Genomic DNA, 20,819 nt, shown 5'->3' with positions numbered 1-20,819 from the left:
ACATCTCCTGCTCTTCCTGGGCATAACCCAGCCAAGCACTAGCCGCTGGATCAGATGATGTCAGAGAGATCACATCATCATCATCCAGCGACTCACTCTCGTTCGCGGCCGACGAGCGCGAGAAGGAAAGCCCCCTCTCTAACTCATGAGCCAGCTCCGCCTGCGTGCCCCATGAGCTCATTCTCCTCCGTGCCTCAGCAGTAGTGGGTCTTGAGCCGCGGGAAGCAGACAGCTGTCCCTCCTTCCTCGAAAAGAGAGACAGACGAGAGGGGAGCTTTCTCATAGAAAAAAGCTCACAGTGCACGCAGATTGCCCCTTGAGGACATCGCGTGCGTGCTCCTCACCCAAACAAAAAGACGCAAAGATCGTGTGTGTCATCAGGTGTCAAATAACGAGGACACGGACGCACACATCTCTTAAACGCCTTGCTAGTGCTCGCCATAGCAGAAAATCGTTTCCTACCTGTAGAATACACGCTTCAAACAAAACAGTCAATGAAGATGAAGAAGAGAATGACGTATTTTCCCGGCGCCCCTTTATACTGTGGTCCTGCCGGTAGTGTCGTCATAGGCTGTCGCTGGCCAACATGTGGGCTGTATCCGAAATCGTCCCCTATACCCTCAAATAGTGCACTATTTGAGTGGACAGCCATTTTAAGTGGTATTCGAAACCATAGTGGATGTTCTTGATTGCACTCATTCAATCCCACAATGCACCGCAAAAATGAGTGTACAACCGATGTACACTCAACGGCTAGAGAATCCCCATAATGTACTGTGAGAGTCGCGCCGAATGAATTCCCGCGTCTCGCCAAAAGATGGCGCCCGCAGCTGAATCATCCATTCATTAATTTTAGAAGCGCTCGTCCACGGCGTAATACAACAAAGGTACAAATTAATTGTAAATTGACTATTAGGGTTTATACATAATTTCCATGACAGAGTTCAAGATAAATCCTTCAATCTTACTACTGGAGCTGCCTGTTTCAAATGATTATTAAACAGCAAGCAAACTATGCAAAAGCGGCAGTCCTTCCGGTGCACCGAGTGTCCGAATTCACTCACTCGTTTTCATTCACTCCTTCAAGTGAACTGTATGAGTGGACTAATGTAGGGAATAGTGAATGAGCGTATAGGGGGCGATTTCGGATACAGCCGTGGTGTTTTTGTATATATGCTTCAGACACGGGTCACGCTGACGGCGTTCCCCATAGCGACCCTTAAAGGACACAGTTCGAAGTTCCCTCGAAAGGGAAACCTAGTTATTTCAAAGAAATACATCAAATTCAAACAAAATTTGAAACGCAGAGAATTCTGGGAACGTCAATTTACGGTTTTTCCCTGTAAATTTTACATTCTTTTTCACTTCCAAAAGCAGTATTTCACCGTATATATTAGGCGAACTTACCGTTAACTATTTAACAGGTTTTTACCGTAGCTTTTTCACAGTTTTTTACCATTAAAATCACGGTCATTTGGTTTAATTGCTACCGGTTGTGGTTGTAGATAAAAGGGATGCACGACGAAGGAGTAATGAAACAGATTTTTTTTTTTTAATACGCTTCAACACACTTATTCCATTTAACAACATTAAGCTCAGACAAGGACTAAAGAAAACTCAGGACTTATAAAGGAAAAGGAACAAAGGAGCAAACAAGATAATAAATGCAAATCAGGTGGGAATGATAAACGATGATTATTTGAACAAAACCAAATAAGGGCAAACAGGAAACTAGAAGGGCAAACACGTAACATTAATTCAGTGCTATATTGAGTAAAATCAAAGTATTGCCAATTAAGTAAAAAATACTTGAACTTTTACTAGCCAAGCTAAAGTTACTTATTTTCTTTGTAAGTGTATTTCACTTCACAATAACAGGTAAATTATACAGAGCAGTAGCAGTAAAACTTAAACCAGGCTGCTTAAAATGTATTAGTGCTATGCTATGTTATGAAGATTTTATCAAGTAAATCCTACAAGTAATTTTATTTTGAATGTATGGCTGTGTTCCTTTCAGTAGATTCCCTGTGCATCCCTCAGGACCACGTTTTAATTTTAATTGCAGAACATTATAAGCATGCCTTTATATTTGTATATATATCAAGATAAATAGATTAAGATTAAAAGTGTCTTTAACAAAAGCGAAAGATGACAACAACAACAACAACAAATAAAGATTTTAAACATTTAACGTATAGCACACCATAATGAGATTCATGTTTAAGTCTTGAATGAATCCTCCACTGCAAATACTCTCAATTATTTATTCTGTGTCAAATTATTTCATAGCTTGCTTATTGTTGGGGGTGCCCTAAAACCCCGTAAAATATCATATGGATTGTCTTTTTGCAGGGAAACAGAGCACATATAGAAGTACTTCCAACTAAAATTTTAATATCTGGCATTTTTATTTTATGGGTGTTGTTAAAAAGCCAAAACCACCCATGTCTACATGTTTCAGTTTTGCTATGAACAAAACTGGAGTGGGTGCAGCAACAGTCTAATCTGATTTGATACAGACTTATGCATTTGTATGGAGTATTGTATTATTTTCAGCCCGAACAGACATCCTTTAGATGGGTCTTATTTACAAAAGCAAACATTCACACTGACGGTAAACTGTGGTATCAGTGGGCACGATTCATTCTTAATGAATTTTCACTTTTATTTCTACTAACAGTAAAACAATTGACAATTTTATAATGTCTTTATGTTTCAGTTTCATACAACATTCATATTCAAATGTCAGTTGTTTAAGACTTAGTTTTGCTTTCAAAATGAGTGGCTGAAAATCATTCAATTAAAACCTAGTACAAAGATCCTATTACAAACTTACAGCTTGAAAGTAACAGATTGACCTTTACAGTGCTGCTGTACCATCCATTGGCTGACCGATCAAACTATTTGGGCTGTTAATTCAATCATGAAAAAAGCTAAAGATCTTATATGGCTATAAGATAATCTAAGAAAATCTATGGCTTTGTTTGTCAATGTTCAATTCTGGTATTCTAGTATAAGCACTGTCCTAATATGTCCAGAAATGAAAAATGGAGTTACAGTTCACAATCAAATGTAATTAAGGTTAGTTAAAAAAAAAAAAAAAAAGTTAAAAGGCTGTATTACAGGCTGTCAAAAGAGGAAACAAAGTTATTAAATAAAGTGCAATATGTGTCACAGCCAGGCTACAATCATCAGTCATTTTTAAACCTGGAAAATCTAGATATGTGTGTGCTAAAGATATTTTGGGCACAATGCACTTTTTGTACACAATATTATGAAGAAATCAGTCTAATTATATCTACTAAAATAAGTTAGGCTTTCTGAGATCAGATAGAGTTTTGTAGTTTACTTCAGTAAGGAGATAAGGACAATATAACAATATTTGAAGAGTTCAGATGCAAAAGCCTCTAAGTTCCATCTGAAATTTTCTTCTAAAATGAGCATTTTTCTCAGGCTCTCATGTGTAGGTTCAGTAATTTAACTTTAGTGGCAATGAATAGGTTCTTTTCATTGCCATTAAAGTGAAATAACTGAACATAAATATAGGAACCTTAGAAAAAATGTTCATTTTAGAAGAAAATTTCAGATGGCACTTAGAGCCTTTTGCATCTGGACTCTTCATTTATAACATTATATAATATAATATAACATAACATTACTTTTTACACCCAGCTCAACAGCCAGTTTGAAAGGACTTTGAATAGATGCTGCATGGAATGTGTTTTTTTTTTCTATCCAGTTTCCCACGCTTCCGGCCAGATGTTTTCTACGAATTGCAATCTTTTTGATTGTTACAATCATTCGGATTTTAACTCAAAACATATTTAGTGAAAAAGTACAGCTCTGGGTCATCCTAGGGCCACACAGATGAGAAAATAAAACAATAGCACAAATATGCACAAGCAGTTAACAGTTACATTTTTAATATATATATATATATATATATATTATTTCAGTTGATTATTATTATTATTATTATAGCTCATATTTTAATAATAATAATGATAATAATAATACATTTATTTTTATATAGCACCCTTAAAAGTTAATTCTTTAATTCTAAGCGACCTTTAGATGACAGTAAAGGGAAAAGAAAACCTATGCGATATTGCAGAGTTGTTAGAGTTAATTAATAATAAAAATGCTAAGGCAAGTCTCCTTATTTTTTGAACTTCAAACGAATAAACATTGACAGCCCCATGCAACTTGCCATCAAAATTATACTTGTTATTTGGTTTTATTGTATATAGCTAGGTTATATAATTTGTGTTTTTGGGGAAATAGCGCCAGTATTTTATTAAGAACGAATTGAAAAGGAATAATAAAGGGTTGCATGTAAAACTATGTAGCTATAATTTATGTAGCAGCCTATAGGTGTGGTTAAAACATTCAAATTGAAAGTGAAAGCAGCTCAGTTTTACACGAAGCCTGTCCTTCATGCTTCGTTCGGTTGTGTTTCCCTCTCCTTGTCCATTTGAAGAGCATTTACACAGTAAGTTTTCTCTACTGTTTTGGTCTAAATCCGATTGTGTTATATTTTAATATTTGTTAGCATGAACTCTTTATAAGCAATGGTTTACCTTACGTAAAATCTGATATAAACAATGAGGTCAAATACCGCTTAGAATATGCTAACCAAAAGACAGCGGCAGATTTGGGCACATTAGGAAGTGTATCTCTCTCTTATGCTTATTTGTCGTGAGCAATGGCTCTTAACATATTTGGTATAATTTCTATCAATGCAAACACGGAACTGTTCACGTATATCCTAAAACCTGTTTGTGCGCATGCGTTTAAATACATATTCATGAGAACAGTACACTTTAACACACTAAAATTCAACAAGTTGGCTTAACTCTGGCTCGGTGAACTATTGTTTATTCTTATTTGTCATTTAGTGGTATAAAGTCAGTACTTTGTAAACAGTAGAATTATAGCTACAAGGAAACAAAACGTTCTCTGCTAAGAAACAATAGGATTATCAAGGCAGCTTTATATACAACTTTTGGTTTTGGGATGTTATATATGTTACAACATACAATGTGTTAAGAAAATACAAAGAATATGGCCAAAACTTAGAATGAAGCTGCAGAACAGACTACCGTAGTTTATGGAGAATGACCAATTCTGTAAATGCAATGTTTCATTTAATGTGGCTATTGATGTAAATTCACAAAGAAACATTTGCAGATCCTTTTTTTTGTTTGTTTTGAAATCACTATCAGCAGTAAGAATATATCTTTCTATATCTTTTCAACTTTAATCAGTTACTTATGGACATTTTCTACCATCTAATCTAAGATGGTAATCTGTAATTTTATGGAAGGTTGTCTACCCTCTGTGAATTTTAATTTTAATTTTAATTTTTTGGTTTTATTGTAAACATCATTGTACATGCTTCCTGAAACCCAGTCCAAAATTTTACAATAGGAATTTACAGATAGGGTTCAATCTCAACAAGTACACACACACACGTTGTTTTTGTGAAAAATGGGGACATGCCATAGGTGTAATGGTTTTTATACTGTACAAACTGTATTTGCTATTGCCCTACACCAACCTAACCCTACCCCTTACAGGAAACGTTGTGCTATTTCAGATTTTCAATACACTCCATTCTGTGTGATTTATAAGCGTTTTGAAAAGTGGGGACATGGGGTAATATCCTGAAAAGTCACCTTCTCCTTGTATACCCTTGTCATTATACAACTTTTACACACACTCACACACACACACACACACACACACACAAATCGTTATTGTTAAGTCTATTTTTTTACTTTTCATTGCAGAGTAATCATGTCTTCAGTGAAGGTTATGCTTGTAGTTTCTCTCTTCATCCCTGCTGTGAGGCTCAATTCAGGTACATGCTTTAATACACAGATTAATTGCGTTTGCTGTTGTTGAGTGTTAAAAGGAACTTTTGGGTTTAAGGAATAGGAACACAATATAATTTTCACAATAATGTTTGTGCCCATGTTACTAGAGATTATGACTGTTGTGCTTACAGCAGTTTATGTTCCAGGCTCAATACAAGTAAAGTGCATTATACTGTTAATTATTGTCTGTGGTAAATCAACAGCATGTCACAGATTCTGTCAACAGAACTTTACCTGTATAAAACCATGACCATTTGTTTAATTACAAATATGTAAACTGTATGAAATTTGTTCTGCTTCCTCTGAAGTACCACAATCCAAATTTTATGTTTGTAATTTTGTGTTCAACAGATTTGTTTGAATTGGAATGTCTACCTACAGTTGGAATTTTTGCTCAGACCACAACTATCAAATGCGTTTTCAAAGACATCAGCAATATTAACATGGTTGCAGTTTCTTTAAGAAAAGCTGAACAGAACAAGACATGTTTTACTGAAGAAAAATCAAGAAGATCAGGAGAGCCACGCTTTAGACTTGAAAACTTCAAAGCGGGTCCATCTCTGACAATCTCAAACACAATGTTTTCTGATGAGGGCAAATACGTGTACCGTGTTTTAACGAACAGTGGTGATAAAGAAGTACAACTTAGCATCAGTGTCGAAGGTGAGATTCAATTTCTTTAGTCATATAAAACTATAAAACTAACATATAAAACTATACATATGACTAAAAATACATACAAGCAGACTGCCCTGCAAGAATCTTGGTACTCATTGTTTTGTTCTTTCTCAATAAAGCGAAGTACAAAAATCCCGTCACAAGCACATGGCCTGAACATGTAACAGATGGAGGACCTGTCAGCCTTTACTGCAATGCTACTGACGGATACCCAGAAGGCTTCATCCATTGGTTTGACCGTTCTGGAACCAACTGGACAGTGAATTCAGAGCTGACAAAAGCCCCCAAGGACATCAGCGGTGTAAAATCTGTGGCTTTGTCTAGCAAACTGGCTTTCAAGACTATCAACTTGGACCTGGCACCATTTAGATGCATCGTCTTTAATAGCAAATACGAACAAGATGGAGACAACACACTGGAGATCACATCTGCAAGAAGTAATTAAGCTTAATTTTCTTATTATCTCTATTAGTGCTTATTTTACATAGCAAGCAGTTTGTGCAACAAAGATGATCTGCTGAAAAGATCTACTATTATGTCTAGACGTATGCCAACTCAGAGTTGGCAGTAGCACCATTTAAGGAGTGTTTACATAATTATATTTCGGGTGTGAAGAAATGTATTCTCAAAATGAAAGTTTTGAGAAAAAGCACACTGAGATTGGAATTGTATTGTATTATATTGTACAATTTCACTGGTATCATTGGAGTCTATATTTTTCTTAGCAATGCAATTTACAGTAGTGCAATAAAGGACTGACACTGCAACACAATAGTCTACTAGAGGTATCTCAGGTTGCTAAGTTCTAAAACTGCCAGTTGTACTGAAGATAATCTTGTAGTAAGTAGTATATTTTTACAACACTGTCAGGGAGAATCTGTGCTGGTCTGAATTGTATGTATTTTGTTTTTCCAGGTGATGTTAACGAGCATTCTTCCGGATCTAATACAACAAACATTGTCGCTGGTGTGATGGTCATTGGATCGCTTATTGTCGGCCTGCTGTTTGCTCTGTTGTGTTTCAGAAAAGGAAGAGCTAAAGGTGAGTATACCTTTAACATTCATTCTAAGGGTAACAAACTAACTACTTATATTTACTCTTATTTTATATTACATACACATTTCAGTACTTAAGTGCGCAGGAGGGATTTCTGTAACACAGGCTTTTTATTTGCTTACTTATATGGCTGTCAAAGAGGAAGTGTGGCCATGCTTAAATTTAGAAAGAACAAGCCTCAGCAGTGCTTGTATCAGGGAATGCTTGTGTTACTGAAAGACATCAAATAGCACAGTCTTACTTCCTTATCATGATTTGCTAAATGTATTTAGACACAGTATGACTGCCATGAGTTTGTTTTGGTTAAACTGCAGTCAACTACGTTTTGTGAAGTGATCTTTTCACTTCTCTATGTTTCTTGACTTAGATTTTGTGATGTGATCTTTTCACTTCTCTACAATTCTTTACTTATGAACACAGTTTCTGCCAATCTCATGTTAATCTTGAGTACCTATAGAGTAGTATTGAATCCTTCATATCTCCCAAGAGTCTTTAGTTTTATCAGATTTATAAAAGACGGATAAAGTTGTACCACTTCTCTACGAAAAGTGTCCGAAAAGAGTCACGAGCAAGTGCAACTTTTGTGAAGCGATCATCTGCATGCTGTGACGTGGACATAACTAAAAGAGGCACAAAAACTTTATGGACTTAAATTAACTATGATGGACGTGCTCTTGCTCTCGCTCTGGTTGATGTGTGTATGCGCTCTTCTGGGAGAAATGCCCATATAAGGAATTCTGCCCTTTATGATGTCATATAAAAAATAAAATAAAAAAAAAACTTATACAAAGCCTGAAGGAGTGTCTTTGGCACAGCACGACTAACTCGTTTTTTGAGACTTTGGTCATGTTTAGCATGAGAATCCAATAGTGTAAATAAGTCAGAATGCATGAAATAACATTAAACATCCCCTTTAAAGCTATTTATAAATATAGGTTTGTCATTCAGAAGTGATATCATGATTTTGCCCTATATTTATTCATAGATGGTAGACGACCTTCTGCCCAGCCTATTTTAAGTATGTTAAAATTGTGTGATTTTTTTTATTCTTAAAAGTGGTGTTTGGTTAAACATCTTTTCTGTAAGACTTTTTTGTTTCTGTTTCAACTGGGCCTGTTAGTTGCACATTGGAATTGTTTCTCCATGGGGATAATTTGTTTCGCTTTTCCAGCCAGATGTTTAATATGAGTTACAATCTATTTAGATTTATCTGAAAGCATATTTTGTGGGAAAGTACAGAAAGTCTGGGTCGTTCTGATACACATGGGAAACTCTCTCTCTCTCTCTCTCTTACTATCACTCTCACTCTTACTCTTTTTCGGCTGCTCATATGAAGGAATGCTGGAGTGGATTATCTGCATAGTTTATCTGGAACAGGTTTTAAGCTAATTATCCTTTCTGACGCGACTCTCTTTTTCTGGGCTTGCACCTGGCACTTAAAGTGCTGTAACTTGTGCAACCCCTGTGACTGGAAACAAATGCAGCTGTATAGACTGAGCTAATACATTTAAAATGTTCTTATCAATGATTAATATATGAAATGTTGTTATTAAATAGGTTATGAATCAGGAAGGCCTGATGAGGATGATCTGGAAAATGGTGACAGCAGGTAGGCCCACAGTTCACATTTGTGTTTAGGCTTAGATCAAAACAATACTGCACATGGTTTAATATTACTTAATAGTGTGTTTATTTGTTATGGCCTTTAAGTTCAGTTATATGACTGAAATTTTCACTTTCTGTTTGTCTTTTTATTTTAGTCTTGAGAAGCCTCAGCAGTAGAAACTGAAACTATAAGCCTTGATTTTCATACTGAGGTCAGTGCAGCAGCCATTTGACTGAAACAAAAGTGAAGCCATGAGGAAAATGGCAGCTGTTGGAGTAATGACTGACTTAATCAGTTCTCTTTGCATTTACAATCAAATGTGGGTTTAGAGATAATGTACACTAATAACTGTCAAATTGATGTCTACATCAATGTTTTATTACATTTATCTACACAGAGATTTATTAAAGAGTTACTTGGAGAGTCACTGAAAATAGGAAAAATTTCTTTTTTTTTTTTGGCTGTCAAGGTTAATGTAAAATTGGTTAAATATGTCAATGACTTTATAACAGTAACCAGCTTATACAAACAATAACAAGCAATGTTATTACTGTTTCTTTTTTCTTAAACCTGGTCAGAAATCACAAATCATTATTCAAGGTTACTTTAACAAATTTAACAAAATGACAGCTATAATTTCCAGCAATAGGAATAATATCCAAATCTAAATCTACTTTTATAAAAACTGTTTTGTTACTGGGAAATGTCTGTCAATATTAGTAACAATATTAATGCTTATTAAGTAAGCATTATACAAATATATCTGAATTAAATTTAGCTTCTCAGCTTTCTACATCAAACATTCATAATGTTAATGCACATAAAATTTTATGCAATTGTGTCTGTACTGCTGCGATTGGATCACTGGTCACTAACGCTTCACCTCAATGATAATTCACCTTTAATTTTCAGATTCTATTCATTTAAAAGTGAAGTGAATGATGCATGATTTCTAGTGTGGAGATTTTTCAGCAAGTACAGCAACTGTGAATAAAACTATGTACAAATAAGAGGAACAGTTTCTGTTAATACAAGGAATGCTGTGGTTTTGAAGTAGGAGGGGTCAGGATCAAGGATGTGTGTGTTTTCTCTCTTGATTTGGAATAAAACTAAGAAAGATATGCATGTTTGTAAAATGTAACCTGCGGCGAGAGCTTGAATCTTTGAGCACTTTTGTATTTCTTGTTTTGTTTTTAACCTTACTGTAATAAAAAAAAAAAAGACATTTTGTCTTCTTGCTATCTTGTTAAAAACATGAGGCAGTGGGGTATCTTCCATGGAACAATTTATAACATTCTAGTAGTTTTACAGTATAACTAACTGACCTAGTTTCTTTTTAGACCTAGTTTTTTAATGGTTATTTGGTAACCCCTTGACAAATAAGGTCTCATATGTTAACTTAAATTAATGCATTGTCTATTGATAATACTAAGAGTTAATAATACAGAACAGCGTAAATGAGTACACCCTTTCTGAATATAAACACATACTGCATTTCTATTTCTTAATTATCACTGTTACCCTACAATTTGTGGGCCGATCAACATTTAAATATTTTAAACATACTTAATAAAAAGAGAAATATCATAATTTTCGAATTAAGTAAATTAGGCAATTTTGCTTAAATGAAGGGTTGCAAAGATGAGTTACACCCTCGATTCAATGCAACATGTCTTTGTTTGTATTTGAATGGAGCTTATGTATTTTTTCAGTCCTGATAAAGGTATGTTTACAAACGTGTTGGCATAATAAAGGACTGGTTTTCCTTTTTACTCTTTTATTTCTCTGTTCCACAAGTGTTGCTAGCTAAGTACTTTTAATTTTCCAATGTACCTTGTTGGTTTTGTGAAGCTGCACCAGAATAACTTCTCAAGACATGTTGAAAAAAGTGACAAACAATTCAGAAAATGAGATGAGGGTAGCATCTTCTGTTTTAAAATTGTGCATTACATCTGTGAATCCATTAACCATTGGTAAAGCACAATTCCCCCACACTTTCTGGACTCAGAAATGCCTTTATAAGAACTTTACTACCACCGGACTTCACTGTGGGAACCGGGAACTTCTGACTGTACTGCTCCCCTGGGTGCTGTTAGATCCAAAATGATTGACTTGGCTTCATGAGACCAGACTGTGGATTTTTCAGAAACTTCATTTTGTTAATATGAGCTTTAGAAAAGGCTGAATACATTTCTTTTGATTTGTTCACAGGTACTTCCCGTATAAAAACAAAACAAAAACAAAAAACATTTCACTGCTGGGTCTGACTGTGTTAGATGAAACAGTCACTCAGCTCATAGCTTTTGCCAGCTTTGAAACACTTGTCTGCCATTTTCCTGTTCTTATCTGAAAATGAAAGCTTGACTAATTTAGCTCCCTATTGTCTTTTTGTCTATCTATTGTTTTCACTTCTTTATTTTGTTATCTGTGTTTTGTCACATGTCATCCTGTCTGTGACCTGGAAGCTTCTGTCGCCAAGACAAATTCCGTGTGTGTGTAAGCACACTTGGCAATAAAGCTCTTTCTGATTCTGATTCTGACAAGCTGCATTTGTGTATTACTTTTGCTACTATTTTCACAATTACAACAACGTAATCCTCATGGCCTCATAGATGTAACATATGCCATTATTTGTGCAAAGAAATAAGTCTTCTGACATTTGTCTCACAAGTGGTACGGTTACTGTCAGCATTAAATAAATAGTTCACCTCAAAAATGAAAATTCTGTTATCATTTACTCACCTTCATGTCATTCCAAACCTGTGTGAGTTCCTTTCTTATGTTGAACATAAAATAACATATTTTGAAGAATGCTGGTAGGCTAATCAAACAGTTGATGGCCCCCATTGACTTCCATAGTAAAAACTGCTTGGTTCTTCAAAATATCTTCTTTTGTGTTGGAGATAAAGAAACTCATACAGGTTTGGAACGACATGAGGGTGATGATGACAGAAGTTTCATTTTTGAAGTGAACTATTCTTTTAAGTCTAAGATTAATTGAATAGGCTATAGTACTTTTAATTGTCAAGAAATAATTTATGCTTTTGCTATGAATGAGGTCTCTGCAGAACAAAAGTACCCGTTTCTAACTTTGTGGGTGTTTTCAAACTGGTGGGTGTTTCTATTATGCAATAAAAATGATGCCCCTTACCTGACCCCACCCCTAAGCATACCCATCACTGTGACGTGAGCCAATCAGTTAACATGGTTGAAAACGCCCCTCTGTTGTGGCCTCGCCCACTGATCTGGTAATTCCCATTACTTTCCTGCAGAGACCTGCTATTGGTGAGGGTTAGCATTATGGTTGGGGTTAAAATTAGGCTAGCTGCTTATACGGGGCTGGGAAAACATAGTTGGACACCTCTCTCCACACAGCTCTCTCAAAGGTGAAAAAAAAAACGAAAGGGTAAGAATGCTACAACATTTAGTGAAATATTTTCTGAACATTTAGTGCTACCTCTCAGTTTTTATTAATCTGTTTCTCAATAGAATTATTGCTAGTTAGCTAAGCAATAAAGGACTAACTCTCAAACTCTGGCCGTTTGATAATACCTAGAATATCAAAATCGACTGCGGGCGGCAGATCCTATTTCTATTTAGCACCCAAACTCTGGAACAATCTACCTAACACTGTTCGGGAGGCAGACACACTCTGTCAGTTTAAATCTAGATTAAAGACCCATGTCTTTAGCCTGGCTTACACATAACACACTAATACGCTTCTATTATTCAAATCCGTTAAAGGGTTGTTAGGCTGCATTAATTAGATCAACCGGAACCGGGAACACTCCCCATAACACACGATGTACTCGTTACATCGTAAGTAGAATGACATATACGCTAATATTTGTCTGTTTCTTTCCTATTCTGTTTCTCAGTCCGTATCCGATCAGATGGTGGATCAGCACCAAGAGATGATGTCTACAGCCCTGATCGTCAGCGGAGACCAGGACACCCAGATGACCCCCAGAGACATATCCCCAGTGAAGACCTCGATTAAAATACAATAAAACTAAAAATATAATAAAATACCTAACTACATAATACTACTATTGTTAGAAATTGCAACAAAATTAAAATAGAAATATAAACTTTTGAACTGCGGGTTTCGTCTGGTCAGAGGAGAACTGGCCCCTCGACTGAGCCTGGTTTCTCCCAAGGTTTTTCTCCATTCTGTCACAGAGGGAGTTTTGGTTCCTTGCGCTGTCGCCTCTGGCTTGCTCAGTTGGGGACACTTAATTTCTAGCGATTATCGTTGATTTGATTGCACAGATACTATTTCAACTAAACTGAGCTAGACAATGACATATCTCTGAATTCAATAATGAAATGTCTTTAACTGAAAATTGAGTGTTTAATCTTATCATTATACATTACTGACACTCTATCCTCCAATTTGATACTGTTAAGTGCTTTGACACAATCTGTATTGTTAAAAGCGCTATATAAATAAAGGTGACTTGACTTGACTTGACTAAGATCTAAACTGCTAAATAACATATTTGAGATTAAAGTAATATCGGATTTGTCTCGTTTTAAATAAACACTAAAAACTTTTACTCAAATGGTTAAATGTTCAATAATCCCTTCCAAAGATGTTTGGAAAGGGGAACTAAGGGAAACTGAGCCCTTGTCTTCATACTGAGGTCAGCAATGACACCTTCTGACAACCAAAAATGGTATATATGTTTTGTAGGCTAAAACTTGTGACCAGAATGACAAAAAATACTGCAAATACACTACAATATGTGTTCCTGTCATTCATTACTACATCGGAGCATGGGGTTTGGTTGTAATGCAGGTTCAGTTGCAGAGTTGCTTAATGTATGAATGTATAGGCTTAGGTTGACATACTGTATTTACAATGTCAATCTTTGATTTTCAGCTTCCTTTAGATAAGCACTGCATGTGACCACCACTTCCACCTTCCACTCACAGAGAGCTGCAAAGATGGCGTGTGTTGTGAGATACAGTTTTCTATTGATCAGTATCTGTTTAAGAAGCACCTCATGGGCAGACACAATGGTGCAAGGTACGAATATGTATTTGTAGCTACATTTTGCTTTCCATTTCAACATTAAAAATGTTACTTTCATTGATTATATTTCTACGCTAGACCCTGTAGTAGAAAATGTTGTAGTCTGCATTCATTAAGAAAACACCAAGTGTATGTAAATGAAATGCTGTAAAGTATGCTTTATTTGTGTTTTCTTAATTAAGTCTGTACTTATTGCTACAAAAATTATTTCAGATGCAAGATAGCCTGCAAATTAATCAATGTATTTAAGGAAAAAAGTCTCATTAGTTGTTTTTTACGGTGACGCATTGCTGCCGCACATATTTTTCCCCACTCAATTATGTCGTAATAACGAGATCTTATCTCGTTTTAACGACATCTTTTCTCGTAATAACGAGATGTTTTCTCGTTAAAACGACATCTTTTCTCGTAAAAACGAGATGTTATGTCGTTAAAACGACATCTTTTCTCGTAAAAACGAGATGTTATGTCGTTAAAACGACATCTTTTTTTCTCATAATAACGACATATTATGTCATAAATATTTTCCCGTTATAATAGATGGTAGCCTACATTATGTGAGCAAGCTGATTATCCGTGCTACTGTCCTGACATAATCTGCACGCTGCTGAAGTTATGAAATACACTGTTTTAAATGTATTTTAATGTAATGGTTTTAATTTGTAGCGGCATGTTTATTAGGATTAATCTCCAATCTGTCTACAATATAGTGCTATCCAATAACTGCACTCAGACCCATGACTCATTTAGGCTATATGATCAGATCAAAACAGCTATTTTTGAATATCCACTCTGGGCTTGGAATATTTCTTTATTTTATTGACTGAAGTTTGATTTAACAACAAATCGAAATACGAACAAAAAGAAATAAAGGCATTTTCTAATAGGCTAATAATAATAATAATAATAATAATAATAATAATAATTATTATTATTATTTCGTTCTGTTTGGCAAACGGGAAAAATTTTTCGTATTTTTTGTTCGTGGGTTAAAAAAAGAGCTATAGGCTATTTGTGCGTGGGCCAGCCTAAAAACGCCACTTTTCAACTTAGTCATGTCTATCCCATCACACAGAAGAGTTAATCTGTTATGAAATATAATATTTGGAGAAACATTTCATTCGCGATGTGTCTGCCATTACTTCAGCGGATTCCGTATCTAAGCAACCAAAGAGTACAGTCTACCCAGACAGAAGCCTAAGTTCGTAAAAACGATCGTACGACTGATCTTAATATTACGGTCCGTTTCCCAAAAGCATCGTAACTTAATTAGCACTTGAAAATCATCGTAGATCTACGAGTACTCTGGAGTAATCGTAAAGCCCTACGTGCATCGTAAGAAGACAGAATTATGAGGTCACCTGCAGGACAATCGGCAGACTTTTAACTTTATTGTGCAATGCGATTATAATTAAAGCTTTTGATTGTACTTTATTGCACACTTTATAATGTTTTAAAAAATAAAAATAAATAAATTATATATATATATATATATATATAAAATGAAATTAGGAAAAATAATTAAAAAGGGCAGATAAACAAAAAAACAACGCATCTAAATTAAATGACTGAACAACAACAAAAAAGAAAGAATAAAAGAAGTAATGTAGGAAATGCTTCAAAGACTCATAAACTCATAAAAATCTGTCAATGGCTTGATGACATGCACGAAAACCAAATAATGTCTCTACAGATATTATATACTATATAGAATAATATTAATTTACAAATATAATATTAATGTACTATATGTATATAATATATAATACAATATTAATATATAAAGTAGATTAATATTATACTTATCACTTATATATTTATTATATTTACTTATATTATATTAAATTATATTATATACTCTAGCACTCTCTATTCTAATTCTATTTTATCTGTCTTATTTTTATAAAAAACAAACAAACAAACAAAAAACACACACACAGACACTTGACCCTCTATCAATTGCATATTTATTCTGCTTGCTTTTCTTGAAAAACTAACACTAGCTTTCTTTTTTTTCTATTCTATCTACTTGTTTCTTATAAATAAATAAAAAAAAATAATAATAAAAAAAACAAAAAAAAAACATTAGGTTACTTTTTTCGATATTCTATCTTCTCGTTTTCTTTAAAAAAATAAAATTGCTACGTGTACTGTGTTAGGCTAACCGAGACTTGTCATAGCACTTCCATGTTGTTGCTCTTTTGTTGGTTTTGATTGCTTCTATATTGTCCTCATTTGTAAGTCGTTTTGGATAAAAGCGTCTGCTAAATGACTAAATGTAAATGTAAATTATATTATATTATATTATCCGAGCTGTCTGGAACGCAGCATTAGGTTAACATTTCAATAAACGAGCGTGTACTACAAATACAAGCCATTCTATAAATTGACATTTCAGCACTTGACCATCGGATAACGACTCCTAAGTAGCACTTAAAGCACGGCTACGTGCGATTGTGTTAAGTGCATTTTTGGGAAACGCACGTGAAACAATAACCCACGTAGGAGGGGACGTTCTCGCAACCTTGCGCAACGTTCCCTAAAAGTTCCCTAAAGGTGACGAAAGTCCCGAACCTCTACAGAACATTAGGGATGTTCCTAAAACGTCCTCGTTTGGTTATGAAAGTGCTGGTGCTCAATGTTACTTACGTGACTTAAGGGGGACGTTCTATTTTGGTTATTTTTTGGTCACATAAGAACGTTACAAAGAGGACGTTAACAGAACGTTCTCACATGGTCCTCTTTTAGTCATATAATAACGTTCCCAATATGACATTAGGAGGACGTTCTATATTGGTTATTTTTTGGTCACATAAGAACGTTACAAAGAGGACATTTGGGACGTTAACAGAACGTTCTCACATGGTCCTCTTTTAGTCATATAATAACGTTCCCAATATGACTTTAGGAGGACGTTCTATATTGGTTATTCTATGGTCACATAACAACGTTACAAAGAGGACGTTTGGGACGTTAACAGAACGTTCTCACATGGTCCTCTTTAGTCATATAATAACGTTCCCAATATGACTTTAGGAGGACGTTCTATATTGGTTATTCTATGGTCACATAACAACGTTACAAAGAAGACGTTTGGGACGTTAACAGAACGTTCCCATAAGGTCCTGTTTTAGTCATATTATAACGTTCCAGATATGACTTTAGGAGGACGTTCTATTTTGGTTATTTTTTGGTCACATAAGAACGTTACAAAGAGGACATTTGGGACGTTAACAGAACGTTCTCACATGGTCCTCTTTTAGTTATATAATAACGTTCCCAATATGACTTTAGGAGGACGTTCTATTTTGGTTATTCTATGGTCACATAACAACGTTACAAAGAGGACGTTTGGGACGTTAACAGAACGTTCCCATAAGGTCCTGTTTTAGTCATATTATAACGTTCCAGATATGACTTTAGGAGGACGTTCTATATTGGTTTTTCTATGGTCACATATAGCAACGTTACAAAGAGGACATTTGGGACGTTACCAGAACGTTCTCACATGGTCCTCTTTTAGTTATATAATAACGTTCCCAATATGACTTTAGGAGGACGTTCTATTTTGGTTATTCTATGGTCACATAACAACGTTACAAAGAGGACGTTTGGGACGTTAACAGAACGTTCCCATAAGGTCCTGTTTTAGTCATATTATAACGTTCCAGATATGACTTTAGGAGGACGTTCTATATTGGTTTTTCTATGGTCACATATAGCAACGTTACAAAGAGGACATTTGGGACGTTAACAGAACGTTCCCATATGGTCCTCTTTTAGTCATATAATAACGTTCCCAATATGACAATGTGTTTTTTGAATAATTACACCTTCTTGAGCCATCAATGTGGCAGTATTTGTTTTTAATTAATTATAAAGAATTCCAAGCACCACAAAACTGCTCGTCCCCACAGCCATGTACAACGGGAAAGTGCTTTATTCTGAGGTCAAAAACAGGTTTTTCTTCCTGTTAATAAAATAATGTATACATAACTATCAAATAAATTAAATTTTAAAAAGCCAAATAATACAAAAAATATTAAATATTAAATTATAATATATTATATTAAAAAAGAAAATATTATATAAAATTATTAAAAATATTATAAAAAATAAAAAAAATCCATCAGAATCATCATTTGGTTGAGGTTGAAAATTCAATGCTAAATAATATTGGATCAATGTTGATAATTCAATGCTTTTCAGTGTTGAAAAGACAAATATTGAATCAATGTTGATTTATTTTTGGTCAGCATTTCACTGGTGAAACTTTAGACTGTCAATCCCTCATTCAGCACTTAAATATGGTACATTTTCCTAGTGAGCACATGCTCATCAAACAACAAATTCTGCAAATTTTGTAAACTCGTCACCACTAGCAGCACCGTTAAATAAATAAAACTGTCTGCGGATTAACAAAGAACTGTGAGCATTAGATAGAACTCAGATAAACCAGCTGGATATTATTATTATTATTATTATTATTAGCAGCAGTAGTAGTAATGTTTTTACATTAGTAATTAATGTGTTCATTTTTCAGGCAGCGGAAGAACAACTTGGGGCACCTCCTGAAGATGGAGACAGTGACTGACACACGCACACACACTAAATATATAATTACTATAAATTATGTTCTTGTTACTGTTTCCATTATTTGGACACATTTTGATGCTTTACTGTGGAAATTATCATGGCAATAAAGCCAATTTGAACTGAATCGAATTGTCCGAGTTCCCCCCTCTCTACCACCCTTCCTATGCATGACCATATTTAATATTCATTTATAATCCGTTTTTGTTCTCAAAATAAATTAATGATGCTTTCCTGCTTTGTATTTTATGTTTGAATGTGTTAAGCGTGAACACAGTGCCTTATTAAGGTTCTGTAGACCAAGATAGTTTTGTCTGATCCCCTATAGTTTTCTGTAATGTTACTAAATCTTCTGAAAACATTCATATGATGGAAGTACCTAAATAGGACCAAAACAACAACAACAACAAAAACATTGTAGGTTTGTCCTGCAAAGGTTGAATGTAGTATAGAGACCAATAATGAATGTCCTATAGTAATGGTCCACTTAACGTTCCCAAAACGTCCTGAATGTTCTGTGAAGGTCCTCTAAATAATGTCCCCCAAACCTTTAAAGTACTCCACATCCACGTTCTGGGAACGTTACTTGACGACGTCCTTGACAGCAGCGGGGACGTTCTGAAAACGTTTTGGGAACGTCAAATTTTCAAATGAAATATGGTGCCCTAAACGTCCCGAGAACGTCCTGAATGTTCTATGAAGGTCCTCCAAATAACGTACCCCAACCCTTTAAAGAACGACATCGTGACCGTCTTAGAACGTTCTGGGGATGTTACTAGATGACGTCCTTGACACCAGCGGGGACGTTCTGGGAACGTCAAATTTTCAAATAAAATATGGTGCCCTAAACGTCCCGAGAACGTCCTGAATGTTCTATGAAGGTCCTCCAAATAACGTCCCCCAACCCTTTAAAGAACGACATCGTGACCGTCTTAGAACGTTCTGGGGATGTTACTAGATGACGCCCTTGACACCAGCGGGACGTTCTGGGAACGCCAAATTTTCAAATAAAATATGGTGCCCTAAACGTCCCGAGAACGTCCTGAATGTTCTATGAAGGTCCTCCAAATAACGTCCCCCAACCCTTTAAAGAACTCGACATCGTGACCTTCTCAGAACGTTCTGGGGATGTTACTAGATGACGTCCTTGACACCAGCGGGGACGTTCTGAGGACGTTCTGGGAACGTAAAATTTCTAGCGGGGAACGAACGTTCGTAAAATGACTCGCAGAAAACGCTAAGCGCTAAAATCAATATCGAGAAACGCAGCCCTGGCCCGTGTGAAATCCATGCGGGCCAGTTGTGGGCCGGATCTGAGCCGACACTCCTTGCTGTCTGGGTATAGTCTATACGGAAAAAAACGCTGCGCTGTCAAGGGCTCACAGCCGAGCGTTTTCAGCTGGCAAAAAAACGCTTTGGTGCACACGCGGCCTAAAGCGAAGCATGGAATTTAACCCAGAAGAGGAACGCGATGCGATGCGAGGCTTGATTCAGCTAAATATATAATTTAATAATATCATTAAGACATATATAATCAGAGTAAAGTATCAAGACCGTTAATTTTCGTTTTCCCGTTTGCCAAACAGAACGAAATAATAATAATAATAATAATAATAATAATAATAATTATTATTATTATTAGCCTATTAGAAAATGTCTTTATTTCTTTTTGTTCGTATTTCGATTTGTTGTTAAATCAAACTTCAGTCATTAAAATAAAGAAATATTCCAAGTTCAGAGTGGATATTCAAAAATAGCTGTTTTGATCTGATCATATAGCCTAAATGAGTCATGGGTCTGAGTGCAGTTATTGGATAGCACTATATTGTAGACAGATTGGAGATTAATCTTAATAAACATGCCGCTACAAATTAAAACCATTACATTAAAATACATTTCATAACTTCAGAAGCGTGCAGATTATGTCAGGACAGTAGCATGGACAATCAGCTCACATAATGTAGGCTAC

At 35.3% G+C, this 20,819-nt stretch overlaps 1 protein-coding gene and 1 long non-coding RNA gene across 2 annotated transcripts; both read left to right on the top strand.

The window, feature by feature from the left end:
* The first annotated feature begins 4,370 nt into the window (after window positions 1-4,370).
* zgc:174863 (uncharacterized protein LOC100136852 homolog) lies at window positions 4,371-11,753 on the top strand. The gene is made up of 7 exons (XM_058777743.1): window positions 4,371-4,492; window positions 5,793-5,863; window positions 6,231-6,542; window positions 6,677-6,994; window positions 7,473-7,598; window positions 9,171-9,222; window positions 9,374-11,753. Exons 2-7 carry the CDS (start codon window positions 5,800-5,802, stop codon window positions 9,393-9,395), a joined length of 894 nt encoding a protein of 297 aa, XP_058633726.1. The 5' UTR covers window positions 4,371-4,492; window positions 5,793-5,799; the 3' UTR covers window positions 9,396-11,753.
* Window positions 11,754-12,210: 457 nt separating this feature from the next.
* Window positions 12,211-19,084, top strand: LOC131542501 (uncharacterized). The gene is made up of 3 exons (XR_009271720.1): window positions 12,211-12,625; window positions 13,098-14,251; window positions 18,801-19,084. It is a non-coding gene; the product is annotated as an uncharacterized LOC131542501 (long non-coding RNA).
* Window positions 19,085-20,819: the final 1,735 nt, after the last annotated feature.

This window comes from Onychostoma macrolepis, chromosome 06 (genome assembly GCF_012432095.1).
Source record: "Onychostoma macrolepis isolate SWU-2019 chromosome 06, ASM1243209v1, whole genome shotgun sequence".
NCBI lineage: Eukaryota > Metazoa > Chordata > Actinopteri > Cypriniformes > Cyprinidae > Onychostoma > Onychostoma macrolepis.
The sequence above is the reverse complement of the archived record's forward strand: the minus strand, read 5'-3'. Positions and strand labels throughout refer to the sequence as shown.

What these genes read in the sequence shown, in the direction of transcription:
- zgc:174863 (XM_058777743.1), top strand. Translation starts at nt 5,800, where the DNA reads ATGTCTTCAGTGAAGGTTATGCTTGTAGTTTCTCTCTTCATCCCTGCT. An exon ending in TGCTGTGAGGCTCAATTCAG is followed by an intron (nt 5,864 to 6,230) that starts GTACATGCTTTA and finishes TGTGTTCAACAG; the next exon opens with ATTTGTTTGAATTGGAATGT. An exon ending in CTGGAAAATGGTGACAGCAG is followed by an intron (nt 9,223 to 9,373) that starts GTAGGCCCACAG and finishes TTTTTATTTTAG; the next exon opens with TCTTGAGAAGCCTCAGCAGT.